Source organism: Caloenas nicobarica, chromosome 36 (genome assembly GCF_036013445.1).
Source record: "Caloenas nicobarica isolate bCalNic1 chromosome 36, bCalNic1.hap1, whole genome shotgun sequence".
Lineage (NCBI taxonomy): Eukaryota > Metazoa > Chordata > Aves > Columbiformes > Columbidae > Caloenas > Caloenas nicobarica.
The window spans coordinates 1,198,415-1,216,443 of record NC_088280.1 but is presented as its reverse complement, the minus strand read 5'-3'; the positions used below and the strand labels follow the sequence as shown (position 1 = coordinate 1,216,443).

Below are 18,029 nucleotides of genomic sequence, written 5' to 3'. Positions count from 1 at the left end.
CAAAGCTGAGTTTAAACTGCTGTTAGACACCCAAAGCTCAGTTTAAGCTGTTTTTAGACACCCGAAGCTGAATTTAAACTGCTATTAGACACACAAGGCTCAGTTTAAGCTGCTTTTAGACACCCAAAGCTAAGCTCGACCTGCTGCTACACACCGCAAGCTGAGTTTAAGCTGCTGTTAGACACCCCAAACTGAATTTAAGCTGCTGTTAGACACTCAAAGCTGAGTTTAAACTGCTGTTAGACACCCAAAGCTCAGTTTAAGCTGCTCTTGCCAGCCCTGGCAACGGCCGATCGGCGTCACCGCCGGTACCGGGGGACTCGGGGCTCACCTGGAGGTGCTGCTGGTGCTGTTGCTCTTCTTGGGTTTTTTGGTGGGCGGCTCCTTGGCTTTGCTCTTCTTGGCCTCCTCCAGCTCCTCCTTTTTTTTGTGCTTTTCCTTCTTCTTCTCCTTTTTGTCTTTTTCTTTTTTCTTTGGTTTGTTCTGCTGCGGCTGGGACAGGGCCGCCAGCTGCTCGTGCACGGCTTTCAGCTGCCGAACACACACCAATTAACGTCCTTTCCCCCACCACCTCCTCCATATTAATTAACTTTTTTCTCAATTACCTAACGCTCATTCTTTATATTAATTAATATTAATTTTTTCAGCTTTTCGTTGCACTTTCTGCAGATTAAAGCGCCGCCCGCTGCAGCAGGAGACAACCTCTCCGGAGCATTTCTCCCGCTAAGGGAGAAGCGGCTGCTCCCTTCGTCAGCGCTAATGATGCTTTAATTAGCGGCGCTAACGATGCCACTAATGGGAAGGATGCAGGAGATGCAGTTGCGGAGAGTCCGGCCTGTTTGGGATTCTCCTGTCCGCTCCGGATTCTCCTGCCCGCTCCCGATTCTCCTGCCTGCTCCAGATTCTCCTGCCTGCTCTGGATCATCCTGCCCACTCCAGATTCTCCTGCCCGCTGCGAATTCTCCTGCCCGCTCCGGATTCTCCTGCCCGTTCCAGATTCTCCTGCCTCCTCTGGATCATCCTGCCCACTCCAGATTCTCCTGCCCGCTCCGAATTCTCCTGCCCACTCCCGATTCTCCTGCCCGTTCCAGATTCTCCTGCCTCCTCTGGATCATCCTGCCCACTCCAGATTCTCCTGCCCACTCCGAATTCTCCTGCCCGCTCCTGATTCTCCTGCCCGCTCCTGATTCTCCTGCCTGCTCTGGATCATCCTGCCCACTCCAGATTCTCCTGCCCGCTCCTGATTCTCCTGCCCGCTCCGGATTCTCCTGCCCGTTCCAGATTCTCCTGCCTCCTCTGGATCATCCTGCCCACTCCAGATTCTCCTGCCCGCTTCGAATTCTCCTGCCCGCTCCCGATTCTCCTGCCTGCTCCAGATTCTCCTGCCTGCTCTGGATCATCCTGCCTGCTCAGATTCTCCTGCCCACTCCGGATTCTCCTGCCCGCTCCGGATTCTCCTGCCCACTCCGGATTCTCCTGCCCGCTCTGGATTCTCCTGCCCACTCCCGATTCTCCTGCCCACTCCCGATTCTCCTGCCTTGTCCTGCCCACTCCGGATTCTTCTGCCTGCTCAGGATTCTCCTGCCCGCTCCATATTCTTCTGCCCACTCCAGATTCTCCTGCCTGCTCCGGATTTTCCTGCCCACTCCAGATTCTCCTGCCTGCTCCGGATTCTCCTGCCTTGTCCTGCCCACTCTGGATTCTTCTGCCTGCTCCGGATTCTCCTGCCTGCTCAGATCCTCCTGCCCGCTCTGGATTCTCCTGCCCGCTCAGATTCTCCTGCCTTGTCCTGCCCACTCCGGATTCTCCTGCCCGCTCAGATTCTCCTGCGCGCTCTGGATTCTCCTGCCTTGTCCTGCCTACTCCGGATTCTTCTGCCTGCTCACGATTCTCCTGCCCACTCCGGATTCTTCTGCCCGCTTCGGATTCTCCTGCCCACTCCAGATTCTCCTGCCTGCTCAGATTCTCCTGCCCACTCCAGATCCTCCTGCCCAATCCGGATTCTCCTGCCCGCTCCGGATTCTCCTGCCCACTCCAGATCCTCCTGCCCAATCCGGATTCCCCTGCCCGCTCCGGATTCCCCTGCCCGCTCAGATTCTCCTGCCCGCTCCAGATTCTCCTGCCCGCTCCAGATTCTCCTGCCCACTCAGATCCTCCTGCCCACTCCAGATTCTCCTGCCCACTCTGGATTCTCCTGCCCACTCCAGATTCCCCTGCCCGCTCCAGATTCTCCTGCCCGCTCCGGATTCCCCTGCCCGCTCTGGATTCCCCTGCCCACTCCGGATTCCCCTGCCCGCTCCGGATTCCCCTGCCCACTCCGGATTCTCCTGCCCGCTCCAGATTCTCCTGCCCACTCAGATCCTCCTGCCCACTCCGGATTCCCCTGCCCACTCCGGATTCCCCTGCCTACTCCGGATTCCCCTGTCCGCTCCGGATTCACCACCCAAGCACAGGCAGCAAATTCCCTCCCTCACGAACCCCGTCGTGTGTCCCCCCCAGAACACAAACCCCACCAATTCCTCCGCGTTTCCCTCTAAACCCGACGATTTCGCGGCGCTTCCCACCCACCGCGGCACAACCGGGAACCCGACGGCTTCGAGCCGAATCCCCGAGGCCGCCGAGCCCGAGTTCAAGGCCGCGGGTCCCGCGTACCTGCTCCTGCAGCTCGGCCAGGCGCTGGGCGCGTTCCTCCTCCGAGTCGTCGGACGAGCTGTCGCTGTCGCTGCTGCTGTCGCTGCTGCTGTCGCTGGAGGACGGGACGGTGGCCTTGGCGGGCGGGGGCAGCGCGGCCGGGGACGATGCCGGAACCGCCGGCTCCTCGGGCTCGTCCGGCATCTTGGCGAAGCGCATCTCGAACACGTCCTGGAAAACACGGGGGAAACGGCGCAGGGGTCGGTGACGGGGGGACAGGAGGGCTGGGGGGGTCCCCGTGGGGCTGGGGCTCCACTCAACAAAACAATTCCCCAAAATCACCAACTCTTTTGGAATTGTCACCGTCTCCAAGATGGTTTTGAGGGGGGAAAAACTGAAGGACAAGACTCATCGAAAAGCCGCGTCCTCCGGGTTCTTGGGATCGTCGACGGCGGATTCGCGGCCGCGTCATCTCTCCTGCTGGATTTCCCCAAATTACACCCCACGAAACCCCTCGATTTGACCCAAACCCAAACCCTGTGCCAGGACGGTGCCCGTTGTCCTCAGAGCGACGGGTGCAACGTTGGTTTAATTCCTGTTACTCCGCTGTGTCAAAGTTCTTTTTCCTCCTAAAGCCTGACTGAAAAATCCATTTTCATTTAAACCTACACGGCAGGTAACATGGGACACCCTTGTTTAGACCTGGTTTTATTCAGAGCCTGGCTGTGTTTAGACCTAGCTTTATTTAGAACCTGGTTGTGTTTAGACCCGGTTTTATTTAGAGCCTGGTTGTGTTTAGAGCCTGACTGTATTGAGACCCGGTTTTATTTAGAGCCTGGTTGTATTTCGACCTCGTTGTATTAAAACCTGGTTGTGTTTAGACCTGGTTTTATTTAGAGCCTGGTCGTGTTCAGACCTGGTTGTACTTAGACCTGGTTGTGTTTAGACCTGGCTTTATTTACAGCCTGGTCACGTTTAGACCTGGTTTTATTTACAGCCTGGTCGTGTTTAGACCTGGCTTTATTTACAGCCTGGTCGCGTTTAGACCTGGCTTTATTTACAGCCTGGTCGCGTTTAGACCTGGCTTTATTTACAGGCTGGTCGCGTTTAGACCTGGTTTTATTCACAGCCTGGTCGCGTTTAGACCTGGCTTTATTTACAGCCTGGTTGCGTTTAGACCTGGCCTTATTTACAGCCTGGTCGCATTTAGACCTGGTTTTATTTACAGCCTGGTCGCGTTTAGACCTGGCTTTATTTACAGCCTGGTTGCGTTTAGACCTGGCTTTATTTACAGCCTGGTCGCGTTTAGACCTGGTTTTATTTACAGCCTGGTCATGTTTAGACCTGGCTTTATTTACAGCCTGGTCGCGTTTAGACCTGGCTTTATTTACAGCCTGGTCGTGTTTAGACCTGGCTTTATTTACAGCCTGGTCGTGTTTTAACCTGGTTGTGTTCAGATCTGCTTTTATTCACAGCCTGGTCGTGTTTAGACCTGGCTTTACTTAGAGCCTGGTTGTGTTTAGACCTGGCTTTATTTCTCGGTGCCACTGACTTCATCTCAAGGAAAGGTTTTAGTGTATTTTTCAGTTTCCTTGGAGGGACCAAGTGCCACTTGCACCCAAACCCACAATTTTTTCCCCCAAGTTGCCACTTTGTGAAGAACAAAGCAACGACAGACCAAAAAAAAAGTCCCATTTTCTGGCAGCTCCTACAAGGCGAGACCTGAAAATGGGCTCGATTCAGCTCCTTTTAGGCGTTTAGAAGTGGGACGGTTAATTCTGAGCTCGGCAACTCGCCCCACGAGGGCCCAAAGGCGGCACCGGCGTCCGTGGCGAACAAAATCACCGCAAATTCCTCGTCCTGCCCAGAGGTTGGACCTTCAGCCAAGGTTATGATTTATTTTTTTTATATTTTCTGTGTCCCTCAGTCTCTTCCCACCTTTATTCAGGTTTTTTTCCTTTTCCGGGCGCTGGAGATGTCGTTTTGCTGCTTCCATTTGCTTCAGAAATGCCATTTAATCCACGAGAAATGCCGTTTAGTTAATTAGAAACGCCGCTAAATTCATTAGAAACGCCGGTTAATTCATCGACGTGCTTGGGCTCAAATTTCAGGGAAAAAGAGCAGAAAACACGGGAGGAAAAGACAAGATTTCCCAGGAATGGCATCAATTCGGGACGAGGGACGCACACACCTGTAATTAGCACTGAATCACTGCAATTAATGATTATTTATAACCTAATTATTGTTTTCCATGAACCAGAAAGCCCGGTCCGTGATTATCACCAGCAGATGACGCTTCGTCAGCTTAAATATTCAATTTCTAAACGCTCTGGGGTCAAAAATACGTATTTTTTAATACCTATCTAGGTTTTTAATTACAAGGAAGGCAAATTAAAAGTTCGTTTGCACGAAGTCAAAAAACAATCAGTCAATTCCGAAGCACCTGGGATGTGAAAATCCCTTTGCGTGCGAAGGATCCCTTGGAATCCCCCCCCCCGAAAATGGAGATAACGAGGATATAACGAGCTAATTAACATCTTGTTAATCAAGAGTTCTTCAAGCTACTGTTTAGCGTGGGCTGACCCGTCCTGGCTCGGAGAAATGGTGAGAAAAATGGTGAGAAAAAGCAGAAAACTGGGTTATTTCTGATTTTTTGCATTCAAAACCCGCCTTTTTCAATCTTTACGTCAGAAAAAACATGAGCGAGAGGGGGAATTTTACTAAATTCATGCTGAAATCGAGCTGAAATACACATTTTGTCTCAAATTAAGCCGGACCAACCCCCAGCTGGATTTTTATAAAAATACAAGTGTTTAAACCAGGTTTCCTTCAACATTTGTCGTTAAAATCCAGTTTCTCCCTTTTTTCGGTTGTTTCTCAAGTTGAACGTCCTGCAACTTAAGAGTTTTTCCCCTAATTTAATAGTATTTCCCCTAATTTAATAGTTTTTCCCCCGATTTAATAATTTTGGGGACTCCGGGGCCATCTGGTTTGTATCACACGCATCCCAGCGAAGTTATTGAACCAAAAAACGTATTTCTTTAATAAGAAAAGATGGAATTGAGATGATTTTGTGGCGCGCGTGTTAAGCCACGGGAGACGTGGGGCTTTTTTATCAACTAATCCATGAATTAACTCATCCAGGAACAAGCGGAGAGCAGAAAAATTTGCCATACGAACGACGGAAGAAGCCCAAGGGAGAATTATTGTTGTGTATTTTCTTCCTAGGTGGTTTTTGGGGGAACAAAACGTCATTTTGGAGCCGAGCTTTTCCTCCCTACTCCTTCAAAAAAGCGAAGAGGACGTAAAAAAGACGCTATCGGGTAAAAGAAAGAGTTTAAAGAAGCGAATTGGGTGGAGCGAGCCCCCCTTGCGTCACTCCCGCGGCAAAAAGGATCATTTTTTTCACCATTATCCACCGCGTTGGCCTTTTTGGGATGTTATTTGATGAGTACGCGGCCTTTAGGCTGGATGAATAAGTCGCGAGCGGTCGGGTTGCGGCGATCGCGGCCTTACCTGCAGTTTTCGCGCCATGGCCACCACCTCGTGGTCGGCCGGGTTGTACTTGTAGCAGTTGGAGAACATGAGTCGCACGTCGGCCGCGAATTCCTGAGCGTCCCGGTACTCCCGGTTCTCCAGTTTGGACTAAACGGGAGAGAGAAAAAGCGCAAATCAACCCAAACTCGGCGCTGTTGACGGGGCCAATGTGAGAAATGGATCGGTGGAGGAAATACGAGCCCGGGGTGGCCACGGGTTTGGGCGGCCGCTTTCTCACTGCGTTGGAATCGCAGATTTTGGTCAAAAGAACGACTAATTTGGGTCAAAGGAATGCCTGGTTTTGGTCAAAAGAATGACTAGTTTTGGTCAAAGGAACAACGAATTTGGGTCAAACGAAGGATTGCGGATGGTTGATAAAATTAGAGCGGACCACGGGCGTCCTCGATGCTGTTCAGAAGAGGTTGACGTGCTGTCCATGACTCATTTTGGTCAAAAGCAACTGATCTTCGGCAAAGAACCGACTCATTTTAGTCAAAAGCGACTAATTTTGGGCCAAACCCCAACTAATGTTGGGCAAAAAAACAACTAACTTTAGTCGAAAGGGACTAATTTTGGTCAAAGGAAGGACTAAATTGGGTCAAACGAATGACTGTGGATGGTTTCTAAACATCAGAATGGACTACGGGCGTCCTTGATGCTGTTCAGAAGAGGATGACGTGCTCTCCATGACTCGATTTGATCAAAAAGCGACCAATTTTGGGCAACAGAACAACTAATTTGGGTCAAAAGAACAACGGCACGTCGGCATCGAGGACGCCCGTAGTCCGCTCTAATTTTTATAAACCTTTTTATAAATCCTTCGTTTGACCCAAATTAGTTGTTTGACCAAAACGAGTCATTCTTTTCACCCAAATTAGTTGCTCTGCACCCAAACGAGTCATGGAGAACATGTGGTTTTCTTCTGACCGGCATCAAGGGTGTGATTTAAAACCAAAGCAAACGTGGGCGAAGGAGTCGGAGCTGAGCTGGAGCTGCCCGCGCGCGGGGCTGAAACGTTAACGACTTCAAAATCATCAATTAAGGTTCAGGAACTAAAAAATGAACGACTTTTAAATCACAAGTTAAGGTTTGGTAACTGAAAGTTTAACGACTTCAAAGTAATGAATTAAGGTTTGGTAACTAAAAACTTAACGACTTCAAAATAACGAATTAAGGTTCAGTAACTAAAAAATTAACGACTTTTAAATCACAAGTTAAGGTTTGGTAACGAAAAGATTAACGACTTCAAAGTAATGAATAAAGGTTTGGTAACTAAAAAATTCACAGCTTCTAAATTGCGATTTAAAGTTTGGTAATTAAAAAATTAAAGGCTTCAAAATCACGAATTAAGGTTTGGTACCTAAAAAATTAAAGGCTTCAAAATCACGAATTAAGGTTTGGTACCTAAAAAATTAAAGGCTTCGAAATAACGAATTAAGGTTTGGTAACTAAAAAGTTAAAGGCTTCGAAATCACGAATTAACACTTGATAACTAAAAAGCTGCCGATTTCTACATAAGGAATTCAGGTTTCCTAACTCGGAAGTTCAGACTTCGGAATCATGAATGACCATTTCAAGGGGAAACGTGGACGACTTTGCAATTTTAAAATGAAACAACTGCGATGATTAATGAACATTTCAAGAGGAAGCGCGGATGAATTTGCGGTCGCCCCTCAAAATGTAGAAATTTGAAACTAGAGGGAACTACCTGTGCTTAAGAGAAGTCTGATTTTGGCAGAAAAACTCAGAAAGAAGGGTTTTTTTAAAAAAAAGAATTGAAAAATGTGGGTTATTTTAAATCAAATCTCCTTATTCCTGTGATTTCTGCTCTCTGGGGCCACCTCCTGGGCTCAAACAAAAAGAACAGGGTTGCTTTGTATAGTAACGGAAATTTTCTATCAAAACCCCACGGGAGCGTTTCCCAAGAGCCGTTCCGAACGGCGCCGGCTCGTCCGTCCGTCCCAAACGTCACGAGAACGGCGAGAGGAGAATAGAAAAGACCGAACGTACCCGAAACCTGCGGCCAAAATGGACCCGGCGGATGCCGCGGGGAGAAGAAATCATCTTTTCTTTTCTGCGTTCAACTTACTTTGATGGTGCTCAGATCCATGGGGTGTTTGATGATGTCGCAATAGTCGTGCAGCCCCAGCGCCTCCACGTCCACGGGTTTGTAGAAGGGCCAGGCGTAGGCCGCGTGTTTCTTGGCGAACATCTCCTTGATGATCCCGCCGCAGTATTTCAACTGCTCCGAGATCTTACTGCTCTTTTCTACGGCGTGTTGCTGAGAGTCCGGAACGTCCTTCTTTGGCGGCTTCACCGGGCGGCTGCTCTCCCGGCGGGGGCCGCATTTGGTGGGTTTGGGGTCGGCGGGGAGCGACGAGGAGTCGTGGATCGGGTCGATGGTGGTGGGCGTCGTGGTGTCTGCTTTCCTCTTCACCCCTTTTTTTGTCTACGACCCAAGGGAAAAAAAGCAATTTTATTCCCGGCGTCGCGGTTTTGGCGTCTCTCGCAGCGGTGACTCGGATTTGCCGTCACTTGTGACTCCAACACTACGAGGACAACACTGGAAGCCCTTCCAAAAAATACTGCGATTTTTGACCCATATGGAGCTCTACATCAAAAACCAGGATTATCTCTGCTCTACCAGCAAAGGTCAAGGGCGCAAGTCACTGCGGCAAGTCAAGATTGAACCCTTGAGTCGTACGAAGCTCAAGGAAGGTTTTAAGAGGGTGGGATTAGTCGTGTTTAACCTTAAGCCAGCTCAGAGAGCAAACGCAGGCACCTTTTCTACTCAACACAGAGAACTGTTCTCGAAACGTGAATTTTTGGGCCAAACTGCGGCCGTTCACCTTCAACCGCGGCTCCGGCAGCAAAACAAAAGGCGGAGGGCGGCGTTTCGGATAATTGCGCCGTACCGCTAAGGTAATTAAGGAAAGACTCACCTTGACGGGCTGGGCGGGCGTGGGGATGACGGGCGGGTGCGGCTGGAGGGGCTGGGGGGCCGGGGCGGGCGGTGTGGGGGCCGGGGGGGCCGGCGCGGGCGGCTGCGGAGGCACCATCGTCATCACGGGCGCGGGGACGATGAGGTCGGGGGTGACGGGGGGAAAGGGATGCGGCGGCGGCGCCGTCGGCAGGGGCTGCGGCGGCGGCGGCGGCTGCGCCGGGGAGGAGGCCGGGGTGGCGTTGGGAACGGCCGACGAGCCCGGTTTGGACGTCACTGGCGAGAGAAAAGAGAGAGAGAGAATCGCTGCACGCTTCGAACGTCATTAATCGAAGGGGAAAAACGATTAATGTTTTGTAACGATGCCACTTGAAGAACGTTCCACGTTAATTGATGTCTTGTGGTTCCCGTTCTCGAGGAACCGATCGGGGACAAACACCGGCCGCGTTTTCCCGTGTGAGGATTATTTCTATGGCTCGTTGGGCGAAACGGAGCCAAAAACGGTGCCAAGACCTGCCCGGCAAAAGCCCGAGCTAAGGCCCAAGGCCCCTTCCCTCGCCCAGGAGGGCGAGTCCTGCTTTTCCTTTCTTTTCTTTTATTTTCCTTTATTTTCCAGGTTCTTGACTTTCTTTGAGTCGTTTTGGAGCCCCAACCGGGCAGCTCGTCCTCCGGGAGCAATTTTGAACCTCGTTATCGAGAGGAGTTGATTAATTCTTGGTAATTCAAGTGGCAGCTGCTGCGCGGGGGGGATCTCGGCGGATGCGACCGAGGAGGTCGGGACACGAGGTCGGGACCGTCGGGAGGGACCCGGACCTGGGGACGTCACCTCCTGCACAGCTGCTGAGACACTGAGGGATCCCAGGGGCCTGCTGGGATCCAGTGGGTTCCGCTGGGATCCCGTGGTGCTGCTGGGATCCTGCGGGTGCTGCTGGGATCCTGCTGGGATCCCATGGGACCTGCTGGGATCCTGTGGGTTCCGCTGGGATCCCATGGGTCCTGCTGGGATCCTGTGGTGCTGCTGGGATCCTGCTGGGATCCCATGGGACCTGCTGGGATCCTGTGGGTTCAGCTGGGATCCTGTGGGTGCTGCTGGGATCCTGCTGGGATCCCATGGGACCTGCTGGGATCCTGTAGGGTCAGCTGGGATCCTGTGGGTGCTGCTGGGATCCTGCTGAGATCCCATGGGACCTGCTGGGATCCTGTGGGTTCCGCTGGGATCCCGTGGGTCCTGCTGGGATCCTGTGGTGCTGCTGGGATCCAGTGGCAGCTGCTGGGATCCCAGGGATTCAGCTGGGATGCTGTGGGTTCGGCTGGGATGCTGTGGGTCCTGCTGGGATCCCATGGGACCTGCTGGGATCCTGTGGTGCTGCTGGGATCTCATGGTGCTGCTGGGATCCCGTGGTGCTGCTGGGATCCCAGGGCTCTGCTAGGATCTCATGGTGCTGCGGGGATCCTGTGGGTGCTGCTGGGATCCCGCGGTGCTGCTGGGATCTCATGGGGCCTGCTGGGATCCTGTGGGTGCTGCTGGGATCCCGCGGTGCTGCTGGGATCCCATGGTCCTGCTGGGATCCCGTGGGGCCTGCTGGGATCCCGCGGTGCTGCTGGGATCCCGTGGGGCCTGCTGGGATCCTATGGTGCTGCTGGGATCCCATGGTCCTGCTGGGATCCCGTGGGTCCTGCTGGGATCCCATGGGTGCTGCTGGGATCCCGTGGTGCTGCTGGGATCTCATGGTGCTGCTGGGATCCTGTGGGTGCTGCTGGGATCCCGTGGTGCTGCTGGGATCCTGTGGGTGCTGCTGGGATCCCGTGGGTGCTGCTGGGATCTCATGGTGCTGCTGGGATCCTGTGGGTGCTGCTGGGATCCCGTGGTGCTGCTGGGATCCCGTGGGGCCTGCTGGGATCCTCTGGTGCTGCTGGGATCCCATGGTCCTGCTGGGATCCCGTGGGTGCTGCTGGGATCTCGTGGGTGCTGCTGGGATCCCGTGGTGCTGCTGGGATCCCGTGGGGCCTGCTGGGATCCTCTGGTGCTGCTGGGATCCCATGGTCCTGCTGGGATCCCATGGGTGCTGCTGGGATCCTATGGGTTCAGCTGGGCTCCCACGGTCCTGCTGGGATCTCATAGCCCTGCTGGGATCCCAGATTTGTTTTTGACTCTCTATAAGGTGTTTTTCTACACGACAGACTCTAAATAACTGAACCCATGGCTGAACTTGTGCTCTTACGTTACATAATAGAGGATTGGATTAAATGAGCAAAACGATCCTTTTTGATCCTGTAAATGACAAATCCGGGAGCAAAAGCTTCACAAACACCCACCCTACGTCATTAACACGAAGTCTTGAGGTATCAACAGATGCAAATTTTACTGATCTATGACCTTAAATAGGGTTCAAAACGCCGCGGTTCGACTTTCCGCAGAGTCTGAAACGTGCGGGTTAATATTTCAGCCTGAAAAAGGGCGAGAAAAGGTAAATCCATCGGTCCGGCTTGAGAAAAACAGAGCTTAGCCAGGGGTTGGCCAGAGCCCAGGTCGGTAGATCCACCTTCGGGCAGCAGCGCGTCCGTCCGGTGAGCTCGTCAAGCAGCGTTATCCATCCCAAATTATCACATAATTAATAAACGAGGGGTGGAACTTGTGACCAGAGGAAGCTTCAGGGAGTGGGGGGGGCGCGTTGTGACGCTCGGACCCGTTTTGGTTCGGCTCGATTCCCCCGTCGCTCCGTGGCCGTCGCCAGCGGCTCCTCCGGCCTCACCGAGGCTTTTCTGACACAAAACGGCTTTTTTTCTGGCACCGAGTCCGCCCAGGAGGACGCGAAAAGCGGCTGCGGAACTCCGAGGCGTCTCATACAACAAAATTCGTGCTGCTTTTGAAGAGCTGGACTTTCCCCTTGAGCTTATTGCGAGGGATATTTCATCATCTTGGCTCCAACCCAGCAGAAATTTTACTATTTTAATTTAATTTTACTATCACTCTCGGCCTTTTACCTTCACGGCAAAGCAGAGAATAACGACGTTTGCCCGGCACTGACACCGCGCGTGCCTCAGCGGAGCTGAACTTACTGCAAAATCCGTGCCCAACGCTCCTTTTCTCCCCAAAACGACGCCCAGAAGCCGCGGACGAGGGACTTTTAGGCCGTGGTGCAGCCGCCCTCCTCCCCATCCCCTTTCAGACGCTCTACGCGATAGATTAGACATGTAGAACGTGGCACTGAGAACGCCCGCAACCTCCTGGAAAGACGCTCGGGTTTAATTAACACCCCAATTAAACCGCCCAGTCGAGTTCGGATGAAACCAGGTCCCTGCGCCGAGGCGCCAAGTTGAGCCCGGCTTAACGGCGAAGGTCGCGGGATTAATTCTGGCGGCCGTACCTGCTTCCTTCCTCGCGCGCCCTCTCCCCTTTGTCTGCGCTATAACGATTTCCGTCTCCTCCTGCGTCATTTCCGAGATTTTCTGCAGGAAAAGCTTCTCTAAAGCTTCTGCCATTAAGACTATGTCATCCCCTGGCTGGAGGAAAAGACAAATTAAGTGAGACAAACATATGGAAAGATATATATCTTTATGCAAATATGTATGTATGAAAAAATTTCTCTCTGGAAATATTTCCAGAGACAGGATTTGGTGTTTTCAGCCTCCTTAGCGCTGCTGTTTCCACCACGGCACAGGAGAAACGCGGACAGGGTGTTGAACAAGAGCCGAATACGCTGACAAATCCTTGCCCTAAAACCCTTAATATTTTCTAGGTAAAAGCAGTTGATGGGCAGGGACGGCACAACGGAGTTATTTAAATCCACGTGGGGTGTTACCTGCACGCGGAAAAGGCCATTTTTGAATAGAGGGAGGAGGAAAAATAAGGGAAAAAGTGGAAAAAGAGCGGGATTAATGCCAGACGGTCATTTCCACCACGTGAGATCCCCCAGATTCGGGGTTTCGTGGAAGAGGTTTCTCCGCAGAGCAGCGGGGTGGGGGGAAAAGAGCTCGGCATAGGCTCGGAAGGTAATTTCCTCCCCCAAAAAGGAGGGTTTTGATGAGGAATTGGCTGCTGGGCTCTGCGAGCTGTTGCTAAATCAGCATGGGAGGAGAGGACGGAGCCGAGGGATCCGTGCGGATCCGCAGGAGGAGCGTGGACGCGGTTCGGAAGGACCGAAACCGGTAACGACTAATTGGAATTAATTAGAAAGGGCTTGTGCAACAGTTCTGAGAGGAGGAGGAAAGAACAAAGGTCGAAGCACCGGAGGGAGAAGCGGCCGAGGATGCTCCTTGTCCCTCCCCATGTTCAGTTTATAAAACGGTTTTGGGGCCGTTTGGTACCGGCTGGAGCAGAATCTTCTAGAACAGGCCGGGGTCGGGCACGACAAACTCCGTTTGTTAAAAACGCTGCTACAGATGCTGCATTTGGGCTTTTTTAATCTATAAAGTGCAACGTTTGGGTTTGCTTGATCTATATTATAGATCAGAAATCAAATCTGTGTTAGATCAGAAGTCTAATCTGTGTTATAGATTGTGCTGTAGATGGTGTTACACTCAGGTTTTCTTAATCTACAGATTAAGGCAGTGCCGTGTTCAGGTTTTCTTAATCTAATCTATAATATAGATTAGAAATCTATAATTTTTCTAGATTAGAAATCTGTAATTATTATAGACTAGATCTATAATTATTACAGACTGGACATCTATAATTATTATAGACTAGAAATCTAATCTCTATTAGATTGGAGACCTGATCTGTATTGATTGTCGTACATTCCGGTTTTCTTAATCTCTAGATTAAGACACTCAGGTTTTCTTACCCTGATCTCTATTACAGATGAGAAATCTGATCCCTATTAGATTAGAAATCTTTTGTCCCCATCAGATTTCAGTTTCCAACCAGCCTCAAATCGTCTTCGTCACAAAACCAGAGACAATAGGAAGCACAGACCCAATTCTCAAGTATTTCTTTGATTACGTTTGTGCCTCTGCTCAAGTAAGACCTGAAGAAAATCTTTAAAATTCCCTTTTAAGGGAAAAAAAAAAAGAAGAAACAATGTCTAGACTGGGGATATCTGGTAATAATTCCTGTGGGAGGGAAGTCTGAGCTCTCTCAGTTTAATCCCGTGTGCTTTGCTAAAGCTGGGCTCAGCGGTTCCCTTGACGGACGCGTTTCCACGCTGGTCCAATGAGGACCTCAAAGATTTTTCCCTTGGAAAAATGCAGATTCAGGATCGGTTTGTACCTTATTGTAGATGTAGCAGTTTGTAAACATCGTGTTAAAATCCTGGATACATTCTTGAGCGTTCCAGTAGTAGTTATTCTCCAAGCGTTTCTTTATTGTTCCCATATCCATCGGAGTTTTAATTATCTTATAATAGTCCTGCAAAGGGCAAAGAGGAAGATGTCAGTGTGGGAACCCAAGAAACACCCAAATACACGGTTTCACGGAATTTAAGGACCGGCATTCCCCCGGCTCATCCCCAGACCCTCCAAATCCAGCAGATATTTACCTGCCAGACTCATGCCCATCTACCCCTCAGCTGGGATTTTTAATTAAATAGAAGAACGAACCTTCAGTAGAGGAATAATTTAATCCCAGAGGCACCAAAATCGCTCAGTTCTGGGGTTTTGGTTGGTAACGGTGCCAAGTAATTCCGAAAGATCTTACGGGAGCGAATGACCCTTGGCAGGAGGTCGCCGGCCGAACGCAGCGACAGGAGGACAAGCAGGGAAATCAGATTTACTACAACCCCTTAAATGCAGCCGGATTAACGCAAAAGAAGGCGTTTCTATTTTGAGGCACTATATTTAGAGAAAAAAAGGGCTGGAAACGTCGTTGCTAGAGAATCGGCGCTTTCGTTCCTGCCGCGGAGAAATTAAATAGCCTAATGCCGGGGTAAGAGATTATATATTTAGAGCTGTTTTATCTTAAAAGAGCCAAGGAAAGTGGGTGCTGGCCAAAAACATGGCTCTCGAGGGAGAGGATCTGCAGAGGAAGGGACAGAGGGAACAAATCTCCTCTGGTGGGAGCTGGAAGGGTCCGACCCAGACACGCAGCAGAGGGGATGCTGCTGGGATTTAATGGAATAAAAAAATCGCTAAAATATCCTTCATTTTCTGAGGTTTGACTCTCACTGCTCCCGGCGATGGTGCCCAGGCTGAGGCGATGGGCCGCGACGTGACCCACGTGTGGCAGGAGAAGGTTTCTGTGCCAACTGAGAATCACTAAACGATTTTGGGTGGAAAAAACCTTTAAGGTCACTGACTCCAACCGTTAACCCAACCGCGGCGCTAAAACGTCCCCAAGAGCCTCCTCCGTTCACCCCTCCGGGGATGGCGGCTCCAGCACTGCCCTGGGCAGCCTGTTCCAACGCCCCACAGCCCTTTGGGGAAGAAATCACCCCAAATTTCCACCCTCAGCCTCCTTCTCCAGCCCCTTCCCCAGCTCCGTTCCCTCCTCTGAACTCGCTGCAGCTCCTCAAGGTTTTTCTTGGCGTGAGGTGATCCCAACAGCCCTGGGGCCGCCATCGGAGCCCTGAGCTGATTCTGGCGCCATTTGGAGCCCTGAGGTGATTCTGGTGCCCCTGGGGCCGCCACTTTGTGTTTTGAGGTGGTTTTAGCGCCATTTCGTGTTTTGAGGTGATCTTGGTGCCCCTGGTGCCGCCGTTTTGATCCCTGAGGTGATTCTGGTGCCATTTGGAGCCCTGAGGCGATTCTGGCGCCATTCGAGCCCTGAGGTGATTCTGGCGCCCCTGAGGTCACCATTTTGTGTTTTGGGGTGATTTTGATCCTCCTATGGCTGCCATTTTGAGCCCTGGGGTGATTCCGGTGCCCCTGGGACCAATATTTTGTGGTTTGAGGTGATCTTGGTGGCCCTGGTGCCGCCATTTTGAGCCCTGAGGTGATTTTGGCGCCATTTTGAGCCCTGAGGTGATTCTGGCGCCATTTTGAGCCCTGAGGTGATTCTGGTGCCCCTGGGGCCATCATTCTGTGTTTTGAGGTGAGTTTAGCACCATTTTGAGCCCTGAGGTGATTCTGGCGCCCCACGTTGAGCCCTGAGAGATCTTGGTGCCATTTCGAACCCTGAGGTGATTCTGGTGGCCCTGGGGATATTTTGAGCCCTGAGGTGGTTCTGGTGCCACCATTTTGAGCCCTGAGGTGATCTTGGTGCCATTTTGAGCCCTAAGGTGACCTTGGGGCTACTGTTTCAAGCCCTGAGGTGATTTTGGTGCCTCTGGGGCCCCATGTTGAGCCCTGAGGTAACTCTGATGTCCTTGGGGATATTTTGAGCCCTGAGGTGATCTTGGTGCCATTTTGAGCCCTGAGGTGATTCTGGTGCCCCTGGTGCCATTTTGAGCCCTGAGGTGATCTTGGTGCCATTTTGAGCCCTGAGGTGATTCTGGTGCCCCTGGGGCCATTTTGAGCCCTGAGGTGATCTTGGTGCCATTTTGAGCCCTGAGGTGATTCTGATGTCCCTGGGGCCACCATGTTGAGCCCTGGGGCGAGCGAGAAGGTCTCCCCTCATCCGCCCCCCATCGCCCTTGTTCTCCAGCCCCGTCCGTTGTCTCTCAGACTCTACTCACAGGGAGGTTCAGCTTGACGGCGTCCACGGGCTGCTGGAAAGGCCACGCAAACTGGTGCTTCCACAGAGTCTTCAGCACCACCTTGAGCAGATACTGCAGCTGGTTGGTCATGCGCTTGGGTTTGTTGGGGTTGGAGGTCTCCGGCGGAGGGGGGTTCACGCCGACTACGCCGCCGGGCTGGGGTTGAGCCTGCGACTGCGCCGTGGACATCTGGGTGGTTTCCAGTCCGTCCCCCATCACCGGCAGGTTCCTCAGTCTCGTTCCGGGGCCGCTCTCCGCTGACATGCTGTTGATCCCATTGCATTCCTCACCGGACACCCTGCGGAGCCACAACGGACACAAGGGCACCTCAAATACAGCTTTTGGTACAAGGCTGAGTTTAAAAATAAACCGGTGAGCCTCTGCCAGACTAGCGCAGGCAAGCAGACCTTAGCGACAGCGCTGTGTTGTCCCAACAAATTATGTCAACATTCCAAACGTAACGGACATTCTGAGGCAATTTACCCCGGTTTAGCCCTGTTCTTGCCCAATCTGCTCAACGAGGACTCAAACGTTCTCCATGAAGAGTCTTCGTTACCTCTAAACGAGGCTCTAATGAGCCAAACGCTCCTCGCAGGCACCAGCTTCAGCTCCAGGTTGGGTTTGCCAACACCACGAGGAGTTCGGTTGGTGTTGGCCAACGCTCGGCAGCTTCTCGGTGGCCCCAACCACCCAGAAACGGGCCAGCTCACCCCAATTTAATGCCAAAAACCTGGTTTTTAGGTGCACACCGAGCTCCCACGGGATGCTGCAGCTGAACCGCGCAGCCGGCAGACCCACATTTAATTCACATTATCTGCTTTCCGTAGCTAATTTAGGTAGGCGATAAACTTCAGGTAGTTAATTTAAGCAGATAATCTTCAGGTAGTTAATTTAAGTAGATAATCTTTAGGTAGCTAATTCAGGTAGACAGTCTAGGTGGATAATAACTTTAAGTAGTAAGTAGATAATTTGGGTAGATAACGTTAGGTAGATAACGTCTAGGTAGATTGTTTAGGTAGCTAATCTTTAGGTTGACGATGTTTAGGCAGATAATCTAGGTAGACAATATTGCCGTAGATGATCTTTAGGTAGACAATTTTTACATAGATCATCTATAGGTAGATCACTTCAGTATCATCTTTAGGTAGATAAATCGATAATTTAGATGGATAATTTTTAGGTGGATAACCTAAAGCACATGTAGCACGTCTTAAGCTTAAGAAACACAGCTATTAATCAGAAAAGACCGCTATATATTGTGCGAGAGCCTCGTCAGTCACCCGTTTCGAGCAATACAGGGGGAAAGTGAGGAAGAAAACGTTTCTCATCCCTCCGCTCATGGGGTT

The 18,029-nt window shown here is 51.4% G+C and overlaps 2 protein-coding genes across 5 annotated transcripts in view; one reads left to right on the top strand and one right to left on the bottom strand.

Annotated features, from left to right (window-relative positions):
- Nucleotides 1-18,029, top strand: part of XAB2 (XPA binding protein 2) — a 202,005-nt gene that overhangs the window by 112,567 nt on the left and 71,409 nt on the right. The gene's annotated exons all lie outside the window — the stretch shown is intronic.
- Nucleotides 1-18,029, bottom strand: part of BRD4 (bromodomain containing 4) — a 71,046-nt gene that overhangs the window by 29,376 nt on the left and 23,641 nt on the right. For all 4 annotated transcript variants that reach the window (XM_065654926.1, XM_065654929.1, XM_065654927.1 and 1 more), the window contains 8 exons: nt 16,663-16,981; nt 14,322-14,459; nt 12,478-12,613; nt 9,111-9,385; nt 8,258-8,617; nt 6,148-6,276; nt 2,653-2,862; nt 332-531 (listed from right to left, as the gene is read on the bottom strand). In XM_065654926.1, the coding sequence (XP_065510998.1) occupies nt 332-531; nt 2,653-2,862; nt 6,148-6,276; nt 8,258-8,617; nt 9,111-9,385; nt 12,478-12,613; nt 14,322-14,459; nt 16,663-16,981 (1,767 nt within the window). The remainder of the gene's footprint in view (nt 1-331; nt 532-2,652; nt 2,863-6,147; nt 6,277-8,257; nt 8,618-9,110; nt 9,386-12,477; nt 12,614-14,321; nt 14,460-16,662; nt 16,982-18,029) is intronic.